At 39.7% G+C, this 21,792-nt stretch overlaps 1 protein-coding gene across 7 annotated transcripts in view; it reads right to left on the bottom strand.

Moving 5' to 3' along the window:
• Window positions 1-21,792, bottom strand: part of DNA2 (DNA replication helicase/nuclease 2) — a 64,158-nt gene that overhangs the window by 32,422 nt on the left and 9,944 nt on the right. Inside the window, exons 2-10 of one of the 7 annotated variants that reach the window (XM_046651997.1) lie at window positions 18,093-18,186; window positions 17,565-17,626; window positions 15,585-15,684; window positions 14,528-15,497; window positions 14,140-14,217; window positions 12,625-12,807; window positions 11,518-11,701; window positions 9,756-9,901; window positions 3,217-3,348 (exon numbers count right to left, since the gene is read on the bottom strand). In XM_046651997.1, coding sequence (XP_046507953.1) covers window positions 3,217-3,348; window positions 9,756-9,901; window positions 11,518-11,592 — 353 coding nt within the window. In that variant the 5' untranslated portion in view covers window positions 11,593-11,701; window positions 12,625-12,807; window positions 14,140-14,217; ... (2 more) ...; window positions 17,565-17,626; window positions 18,093-18,186. Of the gene's footprint in view, window positions 1-3,216; window positions 3,349-9,755; window positions 9,902-11,517; window positions 11,702-12,624; window positions 12,808-13,297; window positions 13,424-14,139; window positions 14,218-14,527; window positions 15,498-15,584; window positions 15,685-17,564; window positions 17,627-18,092; window positions 18,187-21,792 lie in introns of those variants that run through there. The other 6 variants (XM_046651994.1, XM_046651998.1, XM_046651996.1 and 3 more) reach the window with 6 other exon arrangements.

Below are 21,792 nucleotides of genomic sequence, written 5' to 3'. Positions count from 1 at the left end.
AATTCGGCAGGAAAAAGAAATAAAAGGAATCCACATAGGCAACGAAGAAGTAAAACTCTCGCTGTTTGCAGACGACATGATCTTATATATAGAAAACCCCAAAGAATCCATAGAAAAACTATTAGAAACAATCAACAGCTACAGCAAAGTTGCAGGGTATAAAATCAACATACATAAATCAGTAGCATTTCTATACGCTAACAATGAACTAACAGAAAAAGATTTCAAGAACTCAATCCCATTCACGATCGCAACAAAAAGAATAAAATACCTTGGGATAAATTTAACCAAGGAAGTGAAAGACCTATACAACGAAAACTACAAGACCTTCATGAAAGAAATTGACGACGACATAAAGAGATGGAAAGACATTCCATGCACATGGATTGGAAGAATAAACATAGTTAAAATGTCCATACTACCTAAAGCAATCTACAGATTCAATGCTATCCCAATCAGAATTCCAATGTCATTCTTTACAGAAATTGAACAAAGAATCCTAAAATTCATATGGGGCAATAAAAGACCCTGAATTGCTAAAGCAATCCTGAGAAAGAAGAACAAAGCTGGAGACATCACAATCCCTGACTTCAAAACATACTACAAAGCTACAGTAATCAAAACAGCATGGTACTGGTACAAAAACAGATGCACAGATCAACGGAACAGAATTGAAAGCCCAGGAATAAAACCACACATCTATGGACAGCTAATCTTTGACAAAGGAGCTGAGGGCCTACAATGGAGGAAAGAAAGTCTCTTCAACAAATGGTGCTGGGAAAACTGGACAGCCACATGTAAAAGAATGAAAATCAACCATTCTTTTTCACCATTTACTAAAATAAACTCAAAATGGATCAAAGACCTAAAGATTAGGCCTGAAACAACAAGTCTTCTAGAAAAGAATATCGGCAGTACACTCTTTGACATGAGCTTCAAAAGAATCTTTTTGGACACCATAACCCCTCACATGAGGGAAACAATAGAAAGAATAAACAAATGGGACTTTATCAGACTAAAGAGCTTCTTCAAGGCAAGGGAAAACAGGATTGAAACAAAAAAACAGCCCACTAATTGGGAAAAAATATTTACAAGTTATTTATCCAACAAAGGGTTAATCTCCATAATATATAAAGAACTCACACAACTCAACAATAAAAAATCAAACAACCCAATCACAAAATGGGCAGGGGACATGAACAGACATTTCTCCAAAGAAGATATACGGATGGCCAATAGACACATGAAAAGATGCTCATCATCACTAATCATCAGGGAAATGCAAATCAAAACTACACTAAGATATCACCTTACACCTGTTAGAATGGCAAAAATATCCAAAACCAAGAGTGACAAATGTTGGAGAGGCTGTGGAGAAAAGGGATCACTCATACACTGTTGGTGGGAATGCAAACTGCTGCAGCCACTGTGGAAAACAGTATGGAGATTCCTCAAAAATTTAAGAATACAAATACCTTGTGACCCAGCCATCCCACTACTGGGTATCTATCCTAAGAACCTGAAATCAGCAATTCCAAAAGTTCCATGCGCCCCTATGTTCATTGCAGCATTATTCACAATAGCCAAGTCATGGAACCAACCTAAGTGCCCAGCAACTGATGATTGGATAAAGAAGATGTGGTATATATATACAATGGAATACTACCCAGCCATAAAAAAGGACAAAGTCGTCCCATTCACAACAACATGGATAGACCTTGAGGGTATTATGTTGAGTGAAATAAGCCAGACAGAGAAAGACGAACTCTGTATGACTCCACTCATAGGTGGTAGTTAACATATGGACAAAGAGAACTGATTGGTGGTTGCCAGGGGAAAGGGGGGTGGGGGGAGGGCACTAGGGGTGAAGTGGTGTACCTACAACATGACTAATAATGATGTACAACTGTAATTTCACAGGGATGTTAACTTTCATAACCTTAATAAAAAAAAAGAAAAGGTTAAGAATATTAATATAAATGGAAGTTGTGCCTATTTAAAGAAAAATAAAATGTTGCCTATTTTTAAAAAAAGGAAATCACAGGGCCAGCCCAGTGGTGTACTGGTTGAGTTCACATGCTCCACTTTGGCAGCCCAGGGTTCTCAGGTTCAGATCCCAGGCGCAGACCTACATATTGCTCATCAAGCCACGCTGTGGCGGCATCCCACATACGAAACGGAGATGGGCACAGATGTTAGTTAGCTCAGTGACAATCTTCCTCAAGCAAAATGAGGAAGATTGGCAACAGATGTTAGCTTAGGGTCAACCTTTCTTACCAAAAAACCCAAGAAATAAGACCAAAACCCTCTGCACAAACTCTCCAGTGACTTCTCACCTAATGAGAACAGCAGTCAAAGTCCTGACACTGCTGACGAGGCCCCAAGAGAGCTACTTCTGCTCTCTTTCCCACCTCACTCTGCTCCAGCCACAATAGCAGGTACACATCACCTACAAGGCTTTTGCCTGAAATACTCTTCCTGGAGAGAGCTGCCTAGCTCCCTCCTTCATTTCTTTCAGGCTTCTGCTCAATGTCACCTTAACAGAGAGGCCTTTCATGACCATTCTACAGAAATAATATGTCCCACCGCATCGCCGACTCTCCTTTCCTTCTTACCCTCCCCACGATTCCACACAGCACTGACCACAATCTGGCACCCTGTCACTTGTTCAGTCGTATAGCAGCGCAGTGAAGTCAGTGGCTTTTTTTCCCCCACTACTATAATCCCAGCACCTAGAATATTACTTGGCACATATTAGGCACTCAATAAATATTTGCTGAATGGGTAAATAATGGAAAAGAAAAAAAGTATTACCTATAAATGTATATCAATGCTACTTTAAGGGGGAAAAAAGTAAAAAACAAACCCAATGCCAAACAGTATGTAACAGAGTCTATATATGACAGTAACAGAGAAATACAAATGAAATTAGGACCCCCAAAATATCTACAAATTGATTATTTTATTAAAAAAACATAGCTCCAAAAGAAATACCTACATAAAAAAATTATAAGGTTTTATTATAATGAAAGTAGAATTTTCTATTCATCAGATTATGTTTTGTCCTTGAAAGACACTCAGGACTATAATTTATAAAATAAGTAAACAAAAAGCTTAGTTGTAATAACTTGACTTTTACAAGGCTTTAATGCAACATACGGAATAGAAGCCTGGTCTGAACATATAAACAGCATATAAACAAAACGAGTTTCTTACAGAGAGAACTGCATCTGAGGGAGGTCAGCTGAAGTGTATTTATGCATGAAATCTCCAGCCCATTTAGAAAATGAAGGCAGGTAGTCCTCTACTTCTTGTTTTATTTCATCTTGATTCAGATTTAAACGGTACCTGCAAAAGTAAGAGATTAAATACGGAAGAATAAATGTGAAAAAAGTAAATAAGGACAAAAATACCCAAATAAGCAACCCAAGAACCCATTAACTAATTAATGGATAAACAATGATATATACATACAATGGAATATTATTCAGCCCTAAAAGGAAGACAGCAGAGCCCTATGGATCCTCTAAAAGAGCTGGTTCAGCAGGGAAGACAAACTTAGCAGCCCTGGCTCTGCCAAGATTGCTTCTCCTGAGCACAACAGCAGCCTCAAGTAGAAAGAGAAATCTCACACCTGTCAGAATGGCTATTATCAAAAAGACTACAAATTACAAGTTGGTGAGGATGTGGAGAACAGAGAACCCTAATACACTGTTGGTGAGAATGTAAATTTGTGCAGCCACTATGGAAAACAGTATGGAAGTTCCTCAAAAAATTGAAAATAGAACTACCATACAATCCAGCAATTCCACTTCAGGGTATGTATCCAAAGAAAACAAAAATTCAAAAAGATATGTGCACCCCTATATTCACTGCAGCATCATCTATAATAGCCAAAATATGGAAGCAACCTAAGCGTTCATTGATAGATGAATGGATAAGGAAGATGTGGTGTATATATACACGGAATATTAATCAGCCATAAAAAAGAATGAAATCTTGCCGTTTGCACAAACATCATTGGACCTAGAGCGTATTATGCTAATAAGTTAGATAAAGAAAGACAAATACCATATGATTTCACTTATATGTGGAAGCTAAAAAAACAAAACAGAAACAGACTCATACATACAAAGAACAAACTGTTGGTTGCCAGAGGGGAGAGGTAGGGGGATGAGTGAAATACGTGAAGGGGATTCACAGGTACAAACTTCAAGGGGCCGGCCCGGTGACATAGTGGTTAAGTTCACGCGCTCTGCTTCGTCAGCCCGGGGTTCATGGATTCAGATCCCAGGTGCAGACCTACACACCACTCATCAAGCCATGCTGTGGCAGCATCCCATATGCAAAATAGAGGAAGACTGGCACAGATGTTACCTCAGCAACAATCTTCCTCACCAAAAGGAAGAAGGAAAAAAAGGTACAAACTTCTAGAAATAAAATAAATAGGTCACAGGTATATAATGTACAGCATGAGGAATACAGTCAGTAATAGTGTAATAACTTTGCATGGTGACAAATGGTAACTAGACATATTATGGTGATCATTTTGTAATGTATAAAAATATCAAAGTATTACATTGTACACCTGAAACTAATATAATATTGTCTGTCAATTATACTTCAATAAAAATGAATAATTAGGGCCGACCCTGTGGCCGAGTGGTTAAGTTCGTGCACTCCACTTCCACGGCCCAGAGTTTCGCCGGTTCAGATCCTGGCCTCAGACATAGCACCACTCATCAGGCCATGCTGAGGTGGCATCCCACATGCCACAACTAGAAGGACCCACAACTACAATATACAACTATGTACCGGGGGAATTTGGGGAGAAAAAGCAGTAAGAGAAAAAAAAAGAAGATTGGCAACAGTTGTTAGCTCAGGTGCCAATCTTTAAAAAAAAAAAAAATTAAGAATTAATTTTAAACAAAGAGGTGAAATTTCTCAAGCCAGGGAGCAACTGCTGATGCCAAAGTGCCCCAAACAATCACACACTCAGACTACCAGAGCCAAAGGATATCCTTCCAAAAAGGTGTTTGAAAACTAGGAACTTCCAGTGGATAAACATGAGGTAAGCGATGATGAGGAGAGGGAAACAAGGACTCATATACTGCCGGCAGAAATGTAAACCGGAACAATGCCTATCCAGAGCAATTTGGCAGTATAGACCAAAATTTTAAATGTACCCAGACTGGATCCTGTCCTAGAGGGGCAAAAATGCTACAAAGAACATTACTGGACAAAACTGAAATGTGAACAGGTCAGACAAAAGTATTCTACCAATATTAAATTTCCTGAAGTGGATAACTGTACTATGTTTACATAAAAGAAAATCTTGGGCTGGCCCGGTGGCGCAGCGGTTAAGTGCGCATGTTCCGCTTCTTGGCGGCCCAGGGTTTGCCAGTTCAGATCCTAGGTGAGGACATGGCACTGCCTGGCAAAAGCCATGCTGTCGTAGGCGTCCCATTTATAAAGTAGAGGAAGATGGGCATGGATATTAGCTCAGGGTCAGTCTTCCTCAGAAAAAAGAGGAGGATTGGCAGCAGTTAGCTCAGGACTAATCTTCCTCACAAAAAAAGAAAAGAAAATCCTTACTCTTAGGAAATACACAGTTAAGTATGCATTATGGTTTTTTACCCCATGGACATGAGCCCTGAGCCCACTTGGCTCAGTGTCAGCGAGAACGTGTCATGAGCAAAGTCCTTGGCCAGCAGCAGGCTGACGCGCCAGGCACTGAGGCCACACCTGGCCTAACGAAGGTCACCACGTGCCTGGCCCCAGCCATCAGAGTGGTCTGGGCAGAAGAAGACCGCAGAGAGGGTGAGGGTGAGTAGAGCCAGCTCTGCCCCCTGCAGTAGGAGCCCCTGAGCCCACAGGGCACCCTAGGATGTCCAGGGCTCTGCTCAGCCTGCACTGTGACCTGTGCCTTCGTGACATACAGCCTCTCGTGTATACCGTGATGTATACTACTTAATCTTTGAAAGAGAATCTGCACAAACATACATATATAACAGGTCAATCTGAGAAAAGAGCATACGGATGTTCTCTGTACTACTCTTGCAACTTTTCTCTAAATTTGAAATTATTTCCAAATAAGAAGAATTTTTAAAGCACATATCCTGTGGCCTAAGAATTCCATTTCTAAGTACTGAGCCCAGATATATGCCTGCACAGGTATGAAATAAAAGATACACAAAGGTATTTATCATAGCATTGCTAATAAAAGCAAAGACTGAACTGCCAAGGGCATACTTAGCTACATAACAAACAAGATATAAATATACATATATGCATACTATCACATATAAATGTTTGAAATCCTCTTGGAAGGACATACAAGAGACTGGTAACAGTGGTTGCCTCTGGGGAAGGAAGTGGGAACTAGGAGAATACAGGTAAAAAGGACTTATTTTTTACTGTGTGTCCTCTTGTACTATTACAATGACGTATGGTGTGCATTAATTTATAACCTACTTAGAAATAATTTATTATTGGAAAAAAAGAACCTGGACAATTGGGTAATCTTTTTCCTCAATAAATTTCTACAACCATCCTGGAATCATTCTTCATTGTTATGATCTCCTTAGGTGGATTCTTCCAAGCGTTTTACTTTTACAGACCAGGACTCTTTTTAAAGTTTCCAAACCAGTCTATACTGGTTATTTAATGTCTTCGGCCTTTAAATTCTCCCTTTTTAATTTTAGTCAAGTGACAGCAAATTGCCATGTAACACCCTGGTCTTTCCTGAGATTATCAAGGTATTTAATAATTATTAAGGTATGATCTTCAGGTCTAGACTTTTACTGACATAATGAGAGGGTAGAGTTGAACAGATCTTTCTCTGTTCTAAGGGAGAAGGGTCTATGAAAGAGGGTAGAAAAGAATTCTGGAGGCCAGCCTGGTGGCATAGTGGTTAAGTTCACGCACTCTGCTTCAGCAGCCCTGGGTTTGCGAGTTCAGATCCCAGGCACAGATGTAGCACAGCTCATCAAGTCACACTGTGGCAGCATCCCACGTAAAACAGAGGAAGATTGGCACAGATGTGAGCTCAGCAACAATCTTCCTCAAACAAAAAGAGGAAGATTGGCAACAGATGTCAGCTTGGGGCCACTCTTCCTCACAAAAAATAAAAAAAGAAAAGAAAAGAATTCTGAACCTATTATTTTAGTATTTGGGAATTTAAAAAAGCATTCTCTTGGGGCCAGCCCTACGGCCAAGTGGTTGGGTTCGTGAGCTCCACTTCAGTGGCCTGGGGTTTCGCTGGTTCAGATCCTGGGTGTGGTCATGGTGCTGCTTGTTAGCCCATGCTGGGGTGGCATCCTGCATGGCACAACAGGAGGGACTTGCAACTGGAATATACAAATACGTACTAGGGAACTTTGGGGAGAAGAAGAAAGAAAAAAAGAAAAAAGACTGGCAACAGGTATTAGCTCAGGTGCCAATCTTAAAAAAAAAGCATTCTCTTGAACAGGATTGATATTACTATGGATGGGCAATAATTATGAGGGAATTACTATTTTCATAATTATGAAATGAAACATATTTTTCCTTATTAACTTAGAATATCATGATAAATAACATTATTCAGTGATACCCAAGGATCTGCTAAGAATGCATTCTCTCCAAAATTCTGACCTTCAGTCTTTTATTTATTTATTTATCTATCTATTTATTTAGAGGAAGATTAGCCCTGAGCTAACATCTGCTGCCAATCCTTCTCTTTTTGCTGAGGAAGACTGGCCCTGAGCTAACATCCATGCCCATCTTTATGCCCCCCTCTACTTTATATGGGGGACACCTGCCACAGCATGGCTTGACAAGTGGTGCATAGGTCCACACCCCAGATCCGTACCAGCAAACCCCAGGCCACCGAAGCAGAACGTGCAAACTTAACCACTACGCCACTGGGCCAGCGCCCCCCAGTCTTATATTTTTTAAAATAGTTTCCTCTTTCCTACATCGTAATGAAACCATCAACTCTCACATTACGTGACTAGGAAGGTGCCTCTCTGCTGCATCTTGGAAATCAGATAACTAAGACTTTTAGATATTAGTGAAAAATAGTAACAGATGCTGAGAGTATGAAAGACGTTCCATTATGTAAGGTGCACAAGGTTTAACACATCAACCTCATGAATCCTGAGCAAGGCTGCTCTCAGAAACCTCGTTTTCCTTCATCCCTGTATTCAAGTTGGGTTTTAGACTAATCAGGGTGCCTGATATCTGAATATCTGTGGTGGTTTAAAATTCTTTGACACTCCCTTCAAAAGATGGCACCCAATTCTCTACCCATGAGAGAGAGGTGGACTTAGTGACTTGTACCTAACAAATAAAAGAAAAACCAGAAGTGACAATGGATGAGTTGAGAGACTAGGTTGTAAAAGGCACTGTGGCTTCCTGTTAGCTCTCTTTCTTGGACCATTCAGTCTGGAGAAAGCAGCTGGCATGTTGTGATGACACGTCAGGCAGCCCTATGAAGAGGCCCCAAATGTCAAGGACTGGAGCCTCCTGCCAACAGCCAGCCAGGAACTGAGGCCTCGTCACCACAGCCACGTGAGTATGTCATCTTGGAAGCAGACCCTCACTCCCTGGTCGAGCCCTCAGACAACTGCAGCCCAAAACAGGAGACCCTGAGCCAGAGCCACCCAACCAAGCCTCTTCCAGATTCCTGACCTCCAGAGACTGTGAGATTACAGATGTTTGTCATTTTAAACCACTAAGTTTTGATGTGATTTGTTTCTCGGCAATAGATAATCAATACAATACACAACAGATAAAGTATCACTGTATGTTGATTAGGGTGTGACCAAAAAAGTAAAACTTTGAAATGCAAAGTGGGAAATAATGCAATAAGTGGAACTCTTAAAGCAAAAACTTTATTAAATCTACTGATACTCTGAGCTATGCTGCGTGGTCATGAGCAAGTGACAACTCTGTACTTCAGTTTCTTTGTTTGTAAGGCTGCTATGAGATTATGTAAGATGTCTAAAAGCACTTACCACAGCGCCTGGTGTATGGCAAGGTTCTAAAATGTTTTGAGGACAACAGATTGTCCATCAATAGTAAATCAGTTGTGTGGAATTTTGGAACACATCTTTCTCATAGAAACAGTGAAACACAAAATTACATCTGGAAAAACAGGGTTATGTCAACCAGTATGGAAATCAAAATCACCACTAATAAAAACATTTCGGTGGGAAAACGATGGACTGCAACAGGAGTCAAGAAAGAAACAGAGAGAAGAGAGCATGCCCATCCCTCTGCAGGCAGTCACTCATAAAATGCCAATGATTAGCCATTTGTGGGCTTACATACATCATCTCCATTGTCACAAAAAGTCTGCAAAATAGGGATTATCACCTTTTTCAGAATATTTAAGTAACTTCTTTAGTCATAAAACTGACAAAGCCAGAATTTGAAATTAGGTCCATCTGACTCCCAGACACATACAATTTTCAGTATGTCATACTGTTTCCAGAAATAAGGCAAAAAGGTTTTCACACTCACTGAAAGTAGCTAAGAGTCTGTTGTGCACATGTACAGAATATTTATAGATATTTTTGGCTGAAGAGCTTCCACTGCACAATTTCAGAAGCTCTTTACAGAATTGCAACGGGGTACCGCAACCATGGAATCTTCATTCTAGTATTGCCCTAATTTATATTGAATAGTCTAATAGCCAAATACCTTATAGATTCTAGGAAAGATACTCTTTAAACAAATTGGCACCTGTAGTTCCCCTTGTAACTACTCACATTTCCTTCAGATGCCTTATTTCTTGAACTGTTTGAAAAGCAAGTTCTTGTAGCTTTTCTGGGGCAAAGCTGTCACTTATTGCTTTTTGAAATACTTCGTGGAGAACCGTACCAATCAGCATCTGGCGTGTGACTGAATCAGAGCTCTACAAAAAAAAAAACACAAAAATTTTATTTTACAATATATTAACAAACATGACCATATATTTATCACCGAACCTATTAAACCAATAGCCAAAGTGCACCAGTAAGAAAATGCCAAGATACTAAAGACTGTTTTTTTCTGGTGGGTGGAATTACAGGTGACTTTCACTTTCTTCTGTTCAGAATTACCTGACTTATTTTACAGGTATGAATTATGTTTAAAATCAATATATTCTCATTTCAAAAAAAATTAAAATAACCAATATGAAAAAATTCAACATATTCTCAAATATTTAACATAGTCATCTCTAATTTCACTTTATAAACTACCTACATAGAAAAGTCAATAAAGGCATAGCTCATAAACTATGAGCTATAGTAAAAGACATTATTCAAAAATTAAATTTAAACTTACAGCAGAGATTTTTGGCAAGAAACTTCTCTCAACTTAAAAAGAAACAGTACTTATCAATGAACTCTTTTATAGCCTACATCTCTCCTTTGTGGCTATCAAAAAACTAGATAAAGTTCACCAAACCATCCATCACGAATTTGAAGAATTCACAGAGGAACTCTCTGTACTATTTTTGCAAGTTCTACGTGAGTCTAAAATTATTTCAAAACTAAAAGTTCTTAAAATATTCAGGTCTGCCTTATAATTATGTGGTTAAAAGAGAAGTTGGTATTCCACCAGAACTGAAGGGAAAAAGCTGATAAACTACAAACAAGTGACAACTAAGATTATCAGACAACCCATTTAGGTACTTCTCCTTTTTCTCTTCTTGCTCAGCTGTATTTTTGGTGTTCTATATACACATAGATCAAGTGTATAATTAAAACCATACTCTGTGAGGAAGAGGAAACTTGAAGAAAAACTCAGGTTCTTCAACAAACAAATGGGACTGAAACAAAGGGCAGAAGGTGGAAGGCAGAACTAATATAGATTAAAAGAAACTTAAGAGATACATTAACCAAACATAATACACAGACCTTGTTTGGTTACTGATGCTACAAAACCAACAAAATAAAATGATATTTTTGATAAAAGATGTGAGATAAACTGGTATTAGATTAATTTAAGAAATTAGTTTTATTGTACACGATAAAGATATTGTACTCATATTTTTAAAAAATCCTTGGCTTTCATTTACTTGCAAAATAATACAATGTTTGGGAACAGCAGAATGGGTACATGGGGATTTCTTATAATCATCTCTGTGTATGTTTGAAATTTTCCATAACAATTTTTTGAAAAGAAACGGTCACATTTATTTTTAGTTCATTGAGAATACATGAAGCCAAGTCTGGAAATGCCTAGATATATTAAACAAAAGATTTTATCATTTAATTTTTTAATCATTAGGATTAATTATTTTATTAAGTATTGAAGAAGATTCAAAGGATTCAGGCACCTGGCCTTAACTCCCAGCACTGCCACTTCCTAGCTACATGACTTTGAGCAAGTCACTTCAGCCCTCCAGCCTGATCTTCCTCATCTGCAAAGGGCAGCTGATTAACACCATCTACCTCACAGGATTGCTGGGAGATTAAAGAAAGCGTCAAAGAGCTCTGTAAACTCTAAAACCCTGTAGAAACATTAGCTATTAATATTATTCACCCTAAAAGTTTCACTCAGGACAGCTCTTCTCATACATCGAATACTACTGGCTATGCTTGTGCCAGAAATCAGCATGTCTGGATATAGAATCAAATACCCAAAATCTTCATCTATTATCCAAGTATCAGATATGCAGTCTCCCTCCAAATGAATGATGTCCCCTGGCTCAACTGGTACAGAGCACCTAAAAATAGAGCAAAGTTAAATACAGAGTTTATGTTCCTACATTTAAACATATTAAGGAGGCTTCAAAAAATAACTATTTTATCTGAAGAAATACGTATTTCCAAATTTCTGGATCTTTTAAAAAAATTAAATGCCAGGATGCAGTCTTCTGAATCAATTCCTTAGTCACTCTATTCCTGTCCTCCTCTGAAACACACCTGAATGATCGTGGGTTTTCCTTAAATCCCAAAAAGGAAAACTGTTTAGTGTTATAGTATCGCTTACTGCAAAAGCTACCAAATCTTTAAAGGTGCAATATATAGCTCCAATTATGAATTAGGTTGTTTTAATAATTAATTCTCTCATCCTTAAGACTTACAGCGATATCTACAGCCTCTGTAAGTCTTGAGGCATGAAGCCACACCCGACGCAGCAAGAATAAAATCATATTTATCTAGTTCAAACCATTTAACTAGCAGCCTAGACAAAGAGCCTAGACAAAGTTAGACCTCCACCTTCCCCACATCTCCCCTTCACCCCTCACATCCCATACTTTGCTTGAGTAGAGAAATCCAAGGTTTAAGAATGTTCTTATGCTGTAATTAATTTTGCTCTTAGTGAGAACTAACATGAATTTCAAGCTGCAATCTTAAAACAAAGTACTGGGAAAAAGGAAGTAGTCATTCAATACGTTCCTTTGAACTTGATTTTCAAGTGACAATAAAAATCAAGTTTGGGAATAATGGACTTGAGATGCTGGGGTAATAGGCAGAATTTTTATGCAGAATTAATTCAGGTTCAGATCTGCTCCCTTTATTAACAAGAACATTCACACAACATTAAATTAAATTATAGCAACATTCACAGAAGCCCATGTGACGGGTTTTAAGATGGTACCCTTAAGACGGCCAGACCAGTGCTTTTGAGCATACATAAAATTACCAGTCATTCCTAAGGATGCACAGTTCTTTATATTCTAGCGACTGAGAAGCAGTGATGATAAGGTGTTTTTCATGGTTTCTTTCTTCATTCTGTACAACATTGACTTCTAACACCAGGTACCGGTTATCCACTCCTCGGCTCAGAACTGTTTTAGAAAAGGAAGCTTCCACCTTCTTCTGAAATCTAAAGCAAACACATACAAAACTAATGTAGCACAAGCATGAAATAAGAAGCCATCCAAACTCCTTTATCTACAAACCTTCTAGTTATCTAGCTTTGTTTCTTCTGGAAAGTTTATCCTAACGACCTTTAGCTAAAATAGGTAAAAATTAAGAAAGCAAGGGCATAGCAGAGTTCCTATTATAAAAACTTCCCAGAAGCAATGCCATTTAAAACATGCTTATGATATGGATTTTTCCAAATATAAGCTCTATGGGGAGCTCTGTGGAACATCCGTGATTGTGAAGATTAAGGATAAACCGAAAAATATTAAACCAACAAATTCCTGCCACTGGTGCAAATCTTTCCAAAGTACAAGTAAAAGGAAATAAAAGAGATGTTTGTTATGGAAAAGCACTGTGTGGGCAGTTCACTAGAAGTCCTACTGTGAGGCACAGAATTATATTGATCTTTAAATTAGGAGCATACTTAGAAATCATGTATTCCAACCTACTATTTAATGCAGACAGTCCTATAAAATCTCATCGAGGGGCCAGCCCCATGGCCAAGTGATCAAGTTCCCACACTCGCTTTGGAGGCCCAGGGTTTTGCTGGTTCAGATCCTGGGAGTGGACATGGCACCACTCATCAGGCCATGCTGAGGAGGCATCCCACATAGCACAAGCAGAAGAACCTACAGCTAGAATATACAACTATGTACTGGGGGACTTTCGGGAGAAGAAGAAGGCAAAGAAAAAGAAGAAGATTGGTAACAGATGTTAGCTCAGGTGCCAATCTTTAAGAAAAAAAATTTTTTTAATAAATAAATAAAATCTCATTGAGGATCAACCAGCCTCTGCCTTGTAGAGAAAGCAAGCTTAACACCTGTCACATTAGCTCATAGAGTAACTCAGAAATTTCTTATTTATAATGGGCAAGTCAATTTCATAATACTTTTATCTATTGATCCCAGCCGCCTGAAAACTTTGCAAAATAATCTCTCCTCTAAAAAATACTGAGTCCTTCTTAAGTCTTCTCTGTGTGACCGCAGGAAGTCTTTATCAGTGATGGTCCAACAATGATGGCTCCCCTTTATCAGAGGGTCCGAAGTCATTCTCTCTCCAATTATTACACCAAATGCCTTTCACATTACCCTAAAATTATCTTCGTCACCTAACCCTGGGTGCTATTATTTTGTAACCGCCTCATTCACCTATCCTATCCAGCTTCAGGCCACGAATTTCCCAAGGTCAGCTGAGATCTTCCAAAAAGCACTGCTGATCAAAATCCAAAATGCAAAGATCCGTCAACAATAGCTGGCTAGCATCATTATTTTTATCAAGAATAACCCCATACCATGATTGTGGGTCAAGTTTCTCCGACCATTTACGCCGAGCTGAGGGCGCAGAGTTCACCCTGGGATAAGTTCTCCAACTAAACATGGAGAAAAACATTTAGTAGTTGCAATTTCCTTTTATGAAAATAGTTAAGGTGACTGGAACCCCTCAAATTCGGGAAAAAGATGAAATCAAGGGAAAGAATGAATTGCTGGGTGAGGAAAAATTTTCAGGCTCCGGCCTGAGTGTGGTCCCAAAGAAGACCCTGCGAAACAGACCCCCAGGTCTGGAGGTTCGTCGGGCGCCCGGCGCCCAGGCCCGGCCCGCCGCGGCTGGGTGCGGCCTCTCCCGCTCCTCTCTTTCAAATCTCCCGCTTGGCCCCCAGGCCCTCCCCGCGCTCCGCTCACCGCTCCGCCGCCGGCGCAGCCTCCTCCCCGAAACTCTTCTCTATCAGCAGCCCCAGCTCCTCCAGGGCCTCCATCCCGGGCGAGGAGACCGCGAACCACTAACAGGTAAGTCGGAGAAACCCGGAGCAACACTGAAGACGAAAAGAAGCGCGAGTCCACGAGGCACCGCGCGCATGCGCCGACCTGCCCGCTACCAAGTGCCCTGCGCGGGCGGGCCCTCCCGCGGCCCGCGCGCTCCGGTGGAACGCACCGCCGGGGCTGCGGGGGACGCCGGGGAGCTTTTGTTCGTTTGCCTTAGGGTTTGGGAAACGGTCTTCATAGTGTGGCCCAGGCTAAATGCTCCCGCCTTCTGTCCAGACACACCAACCCATGCCCAACACACGCCCTTAGTTTGAATAGAACCATGTGCAGTTGCCCAAAGCCCAGCGTTCCGTTAGCCTTCGGAATTTTGCTTTCTCTGGAAAAGAACCTCTCCTCCTCCATTTTTTTTCTGGAAAATTCATTGAGAAAACAGAAGCTGTCAGATAGGAACTTCCTCATCATGCTACCATTAAATCTATGAAACTACCAATATCGGCTCCTATCTTATAACCTCTTTTCACAGTGGGCAAAGCGTTCTTCCTGTCAGTGGACAATCCCCCTGCTTGTACTCGGAAAATCAAGGCCCCTAGCCTTCTCAAGGGCGCTGCTTCTGCAGTTATTTCCTCTTCTCTTGTGTCGTCAACCTGGCCCTCACTATTGGAATGCTCCTAGGTTTGTATTGAGGCCGGTATCTCCACCTTTAAAAGATATTAACTTGGGGCCGCCGGGTGGCGCAGCTGTTAAGTGCGCCCTTTCAGCCTGGCTGGCCGGGTTCCCCGGCCGGTCCTGGGGGCGGACACAGCACTGCTTGGCACGCCATGCTGTGGTAGACGTCCCACACATGAAGTAGTGGAAGATGGGCACGGATGTTAGCTCAGGGCCAAGCTTCCTAAGAAAAAAGAGGAGGATTGGGGGCAGATGTTAGCTCAGGGCTGATCTTCCTCAAAAAAAAAGGTATTACCTTGATAGAACTTACCCCATCCCTCTCTTAGGCACTCTCCAGAGCAAAACTTCTTGAAAGAATTTTCTTCAACATGCAGATGGCCAACAGGCACGTGAAAAGATGCTCAAAATCGCTAATCATAAGGGAAATGAAAATCAAAACCACAATGAGACATCACCTGATACCTGTTGGAATGGCTTTTATCAAAAAGACAAGAAATAACGTAGAAAAAAGGGAACCCTCCGTACCATTGGTGGGAATGTAAGTTGGTGCAGCTACTATGGAAAACAGTGTGAAGGTTCCCTAAGAAATTAAAAAATAGAATTACCAGGGGCCAGCCTGTGGCCGAGTGATTAAGTTCGCGCGCTCGGGTTGGGTGGCCCAGGGTTTCGCCTGTTGGGATCCTGGGTGCGGACATGGCACTGCTCATCAGGCCGTGTTGAGGTGGCATCCCACATGACACAACTAGAAGTTCCCACAACTAAAAATATACAACTATGTACCACGGGGCTTTGGGGAGAAAAAGAAAAAGAAAATCTTTAAAAAAAAATAGAATTATGATATGATTCAGCAATTCTGCTTCTGGGTATATAGCTGAAAAAAGCAAAAACACTAATTCAGAAAGATATATGCACTCCTATGTTCATTGCAGCATTATTTACAATAGCCAAGATATGGAAGCAAAAGTGTCCATCAATGGATGAATGGATAAAGAAGATGGGCATATATATACAAAGGAATGTTACTCAGCCATAAAAAAGAAGGAAATTTGCCATTTCCAACAACATGGATGGACCTTGAGGGTATTAAGCTAAGTGAAATAAATCAAACAGAAAAACACAAATATTGTATGATTTCACTTTATATGTGGAATCTAAAAAACAGAGCAAACAAAACAAAAAAGAAACAGCCTCATAGATATAGAGAACAAACTGGTGGTTGCCAGAGCAGGGAGGTTGAGGGGTAGAAGAAATGGATGAAAAGGCTCAAGAGGTATGAACTTCCAGTTATAAAATAAATGAGTCATGGGGATGTAATGTATAGCATGGGGAATATAGTCAATAATAGTGTAATAACTTTGTATGGTGACAGATAGTACTTAGACTTATTGTGGTGATCATATAATGTACATAAACATCAAGCACTCTGTTGTACACTTGAAACTAATATAATATTGCACATCAATTATACTTCAAAAAGAAGAATTTTCTTTAAGGCTATGTTCAATTTCAACTCATATTCACTTTCCTTGTGTTTTTAATTTTTAAAATTAAGAAGCAATTTATTTTACATACATAGAATACTAAAAACCACCTTTAAAAATAATATACTACAGGGGGCCGGCCCCATGGCATAGTGGTTAAGGTCAGTGCACTCCATTTCAGCATCCTGAGTTTGTGGGTTCAGATCATGCTGTGGTGGCAGCACATATAGAAGAACTAGAAGGACTTACAACTAGAATATATAATTATGTACTGGAGCTTTGGGGAGGGGGAGAAAAAGAGAAAGACCGACAACAGATGTTACCTCAGGGTGAATCTTTCCCAGCAAAAAGTAAAAAATAAAAATAAATAATATACTACAGAATACTTAAAATATACAGAAGGGACTAGCCCTGTGGCATGGTGGTTAAGTTCAGTGCACTCCACTTCAGCGGCCTGAGTTTGCAGGTTCGGATCCAGGGCACAGACCTACACCACTTGTCAGCCATCATGTGGCAGTGACCCACATACAAAATAGGGGGAGATTGACACAAATGTTAGCTCAGGGCTAATTTTCCTCAGCAAAAAAAAGAAACCAATCAACAAAATAAAACATATGGAAAGGTGTAAAAAATAATAAAATGATCTCATAAGCCTATCACTCAACTTAAAAATAATCTTGATCAGCAGTTGTCTTTCACATTCATGTTTATTCATGGATAAATTATGAGGAACTTTTTGGGAAAAAAAATGGAAAAGTCTTGCCTGTAATAGATAGAGATTTTGTACCTGACTGGTTTTCCTCACTCACCTGGTTTTCCTCCAACTTCACAGGCCCTCATCAATGTCTTTTACTGTCTCTTCATTTTCTATCTGTAAATGTTGCAAGTTCTCAGAGTTCGGTTCTGGACAAATTTCTCTATGGACTAGTTTCCCACGTTATTTCATCTGTTCTCATGGCTTTAAATACCATCTCTATCCTACCAACTCTCAAAATCATATTCACAGGCATGGCTTTTCCTCTGAATTCAAGATTCCAACTGCCTACTTAACGTCTACATTTAGAAATATTATTTGGGGGGTGCAGTTGGGACGCCTCAGTTATAACATGGCCAAAAATGGAAATTTTTGTATTCCCCCATGAACCTATTATTCTTCTCAGTAATAGCACTATCCACCCAGAGGATAAAGCCAGAAACCCAGAAATTATTCTTGATTCCTTTCTATTATTACCCACATCCAAGACATAGGCGGACCCATCGATTCTGCCTCTAAAACTATCTTAAATCTCTCCATTCCTTTCCATCTCCATGATCACTGCTTGATCATCATCTCTCACCTGGAAAACTGCAATAGATTCAGACCTGTGCTTCCATTCTTGTCTCCCTGCAACTCAGTCCTTTTCCCAATACGTTAATCAGGAAAATTTTCAACTGTACAGAAAAGTTAAAAGAATTATGTAATGAAGACTTATAGACTTAACACCTAAATTTTATAATTAACATTTTTCTATCTTTGATTTGTCACATGTATATCTATCTGTCCACCCATAAATTCAAGGGTTTTTTTTTAAGATTGGCACCTGAACTAACATCTGTTGGCAATCTTTTCTTCTTCTCCTCTTTCTTCTTCTCCTTCTCCTCCTCCCCCTGCCCCCTCCCTTCCCCGGCCCCGCCCCCTCCCCCTCCTCCTCCTCCTTCTTCTTCTCCCCAAAGCCTCTCCCCAAAGTATATAGTTGTATATTCTAGTTCTGAGTGCCTCTGGTTGTGGCATGTGGGATGCCACCTCAGCATGGCCTAATGAGTGGTGCCATGTCTGGGCCCAGGATCCGAACCAGAAAAACCCTGAGCTGCCAAAGCTGAGTGTGCGAACTTAACCACTTGGCCATGGGGCCAGCCCCTCAAGGGTTTTTTTTTTTAATGCATTTCAAAATAGCAGGCATCAGTGCATTTCACCTCTAAACACTTTAGCATGGATATCATTAGCTAGAGTTTGATATTTGTTTAGGTACTTTTAAAACTTTTATGTAAATTTTATGTATAAATTTTTAAATTTACATAAAGTGAAATGCACAAATCTTATGTGTACCATTTGATAAATTCTTACAAATGTGTTTAACCCAAACCCCTACTAAGATAGTGTTATCATCACCCCCAAAAGTTCTCTAATGCCCTTCCCAGGCAATTCCCACATCCATCCCTAATGGAGAGGCACCATTAGTCTGATTTTTTTCACCAGAGATTAGATTTGTCTATTCTACAGCTTCATATATGGAATCATATGGTATATACTATTTTCTGTCTGGCTTCTTTCACTCAGTATAAAGTTTTTAGATTCATCTATTTTGTTACATGAATCAGTAGTTTATTCCTTTTTATTGCTGGATGGTAGTCTATTTGGCCAGTCTCCTGTTGTTGGACACCTAGACAATTTACAGTATTTCCCTATTTTGAATAAAGCTGCTACAAATATGCTTGTACAAGTCTTTTTATAGACATATGCTTTTATTTTTCATAGGTAAATACCTTGGAGTGAAATTTCTGGGCCATAAGTAGTTTATGTTTACTTTTTTAAGAAACTGCCAGACGATTAACCAAGTGGTTGTAACATTTTACACTACGACCCACAATGTATGAGAATTCCAGTTTCTGCATATCCTTGACAACATTTGATGCTGTCAGTCTTTTTAGTCTTTCTTTTTTTTTTTTGAGGAAGATTAGCCCTGAGCTAACATGTGCTGCCAATCCTTCTCTTTTTTTGCTGAAGAAGACTGGCCCTGAGCTAACATCCATGCCCATAGTCCTCTACTTTATATGTGGGATGCCGACCACAGCATGGCTTGCCAAGTGGTGCCATGTCTGCACCCGGGATCTGAACCAGTGAACCCCAGGCCGCTGGATCGGAACAAGTGAGCTTAACTGCTGCACCACTGGGCCAGCCCTAGTCTTTTTAGTCTCAATTTGCATTTCCCCATCACTAATGTTATTCAGTAGTTTATCACGTGCTTGGTCATTTCTATGTCATCCTTTGTAAAATGTCAGTTCAAATCCTCTGCCCATTTTTAAAAATTGTATTATTCTTTTACTATTGAGTTACAAGAATTCTTTATATAATTATGGATACAACACCTTTGTCAGATAGGTTTTGCAAATATTTTCTCCCAGTCTATGGCTTGTCTATTCACCTTCTTAACAAGATCTTTAGATATGCAGAAGTTTTAATCTTTATGAAGTCTAAATTATCCATTTTTCTTCTATGCTTTTTACTTTCTGTGATGTAAGGAATCTTTTCCAACCCCTAAGTGTGAAAATGTTCCGCTATGTTTCCTTCACGAAGTTTTATTGTTTTATTTTTCATTTAGTTCTATGATCCATCTTAAATTAATTTTTGTGTGTGGTATGAGGTAGAGATTGAGTTCTTCACCCCCTCCTTCCATGTGTATATCCCGTTTTCCCAGCAGCACTTGTTGAAAAGACTTTCTTTCCCCATTGGGTTGCTTTGGCACCTTTGTTAACAAATCAAATGACTGTATAAGTATAGGTCAGTTTCTGGGCTCTCTGCTCTGTTCTTTTGATGTCTGTCAGTCCTTATGCCAATACCACACTGTCATGGTTACTACAGCTTTACAGTAAGTCACAGTCAGGCAGTGTACGTCTTTGTTCTTTTTTTAAGATTTGCTTTGGATATTCCAAATCAATGGATTTATGCATTTCTGTGTAAATTTTAGAATCAGGTTGTAAATTTCTACTAAAGAACCTGTAGGAATGAGATTGCATTGGATCTGTAAATAAATTTGGAGAGAATTGATTTCTTTATAATATAGAGACTTATAATTCATAATCATGGTTTATCTCTCCCTTTATATAAACCACCTTTGATATCTCTCAGCAACATTTTGTAATTCTCAGTGTAGAGATCCTGCACATCTTTTGTTAAATTTAAGTATTTTATATTTTTTGATGCTATTATAAATGAAATTGTTTTTAAATTGTCTTCCAGTTATTTCCTGCTAGTAAATAAAAATATGTATTTTATTATATTTACCTAATATTCTGAGACCTTGCTACATGCACCTATAATTTCAAGCAGTTGTTTTATAGATTCATTAAGACTTTCTACATAATTAATCATGTCATCTAAGAATCGAGGCACTTTTACTTCTTCCTTTCTGATTTTTACGCTTTTTATTTTATTTTCTTACCTAAGTGCATGGGTTAAATAGAAGTTGTGACACTGGGCATCCTTGCCTTCAACTGATCTTAGAGGGAAAGCAGTCAATATCTCACCATTAAATATGATGGTATCTGTAGGTTTTTCACAGATACCTGTTATTGTTATGTAATGGTACATAAAAAACAAAAACAAACCTCCAAAATTTAATGGCTTAAAACAACAACAAGAAAAAAGGAACTCTGCTAGCAGACTGCCTTTGGACTACAATTGCAACTCTTCCCTGGGTCTCTGGCCTGGCAGCCTACCCTGCAGATTTTGGAGGTACTGAGCCTCGACAACCAGACTATAGGCAAGGGATTTCTGCACCTTTTGGCTCTAGGTGAGGAAAAAAAGAAGACATAAAAGAAATGACTTGGATGTCAGCATCATGGTGGAGTGAGCTTTCCCAGTAATCTCTTCCCTCCACCATAAAACCAAAAAGACATTCACACTCCAACAGAGGACATCCAAACACAACACAAAAGACCTCTGAGAGACCCACGCAGCCATACAACAGAGGGCAGAGAGGCTGGAGCCCTCCTTGGAGGAGGTGGAATGGGGTAAAAGAAAACTTTACTCCCTTCCCAAAAGACTGGGATCAGGGGCGACAGGTGGCCTCCAAGAGGGAAGGAACAGGGGAGGGGAATTTCATTTGCGGGAGCATAAAAGATCTCTGAGGGCCATCACAGCCTAGGGGAAAGCCCCTACTGAGGTGAAAGCTAATGGTGGGGTGACCTTATCAGCCCAAGACCCCAGGAGAGCAGATAGCAAGGGCAGAGTGAGAAAACCCAGAGACCATGCAGAAGAAAGCGCCTCTCCCCCCAACC

The sequence above is a fragment of the Equus quagga genome, chromosome 2 (genome assembly GCF_021613505.1).
Source record: "Equus quagga isolate Etosha38 chromosome 2, UCLA_HA_Equagga_1.0, whole genome shotgun sequence".
NCBI lineage: Eukaryota > Metazoa > Chordata > Mammalia > Perissodactyla > Equidae > Equus > Equus quagga.
The sequence above is the reverse complement of the archived record's forward strand: the minus strand, read 5'-3'. Positions and strand labels throughout refer to the sequence as shown.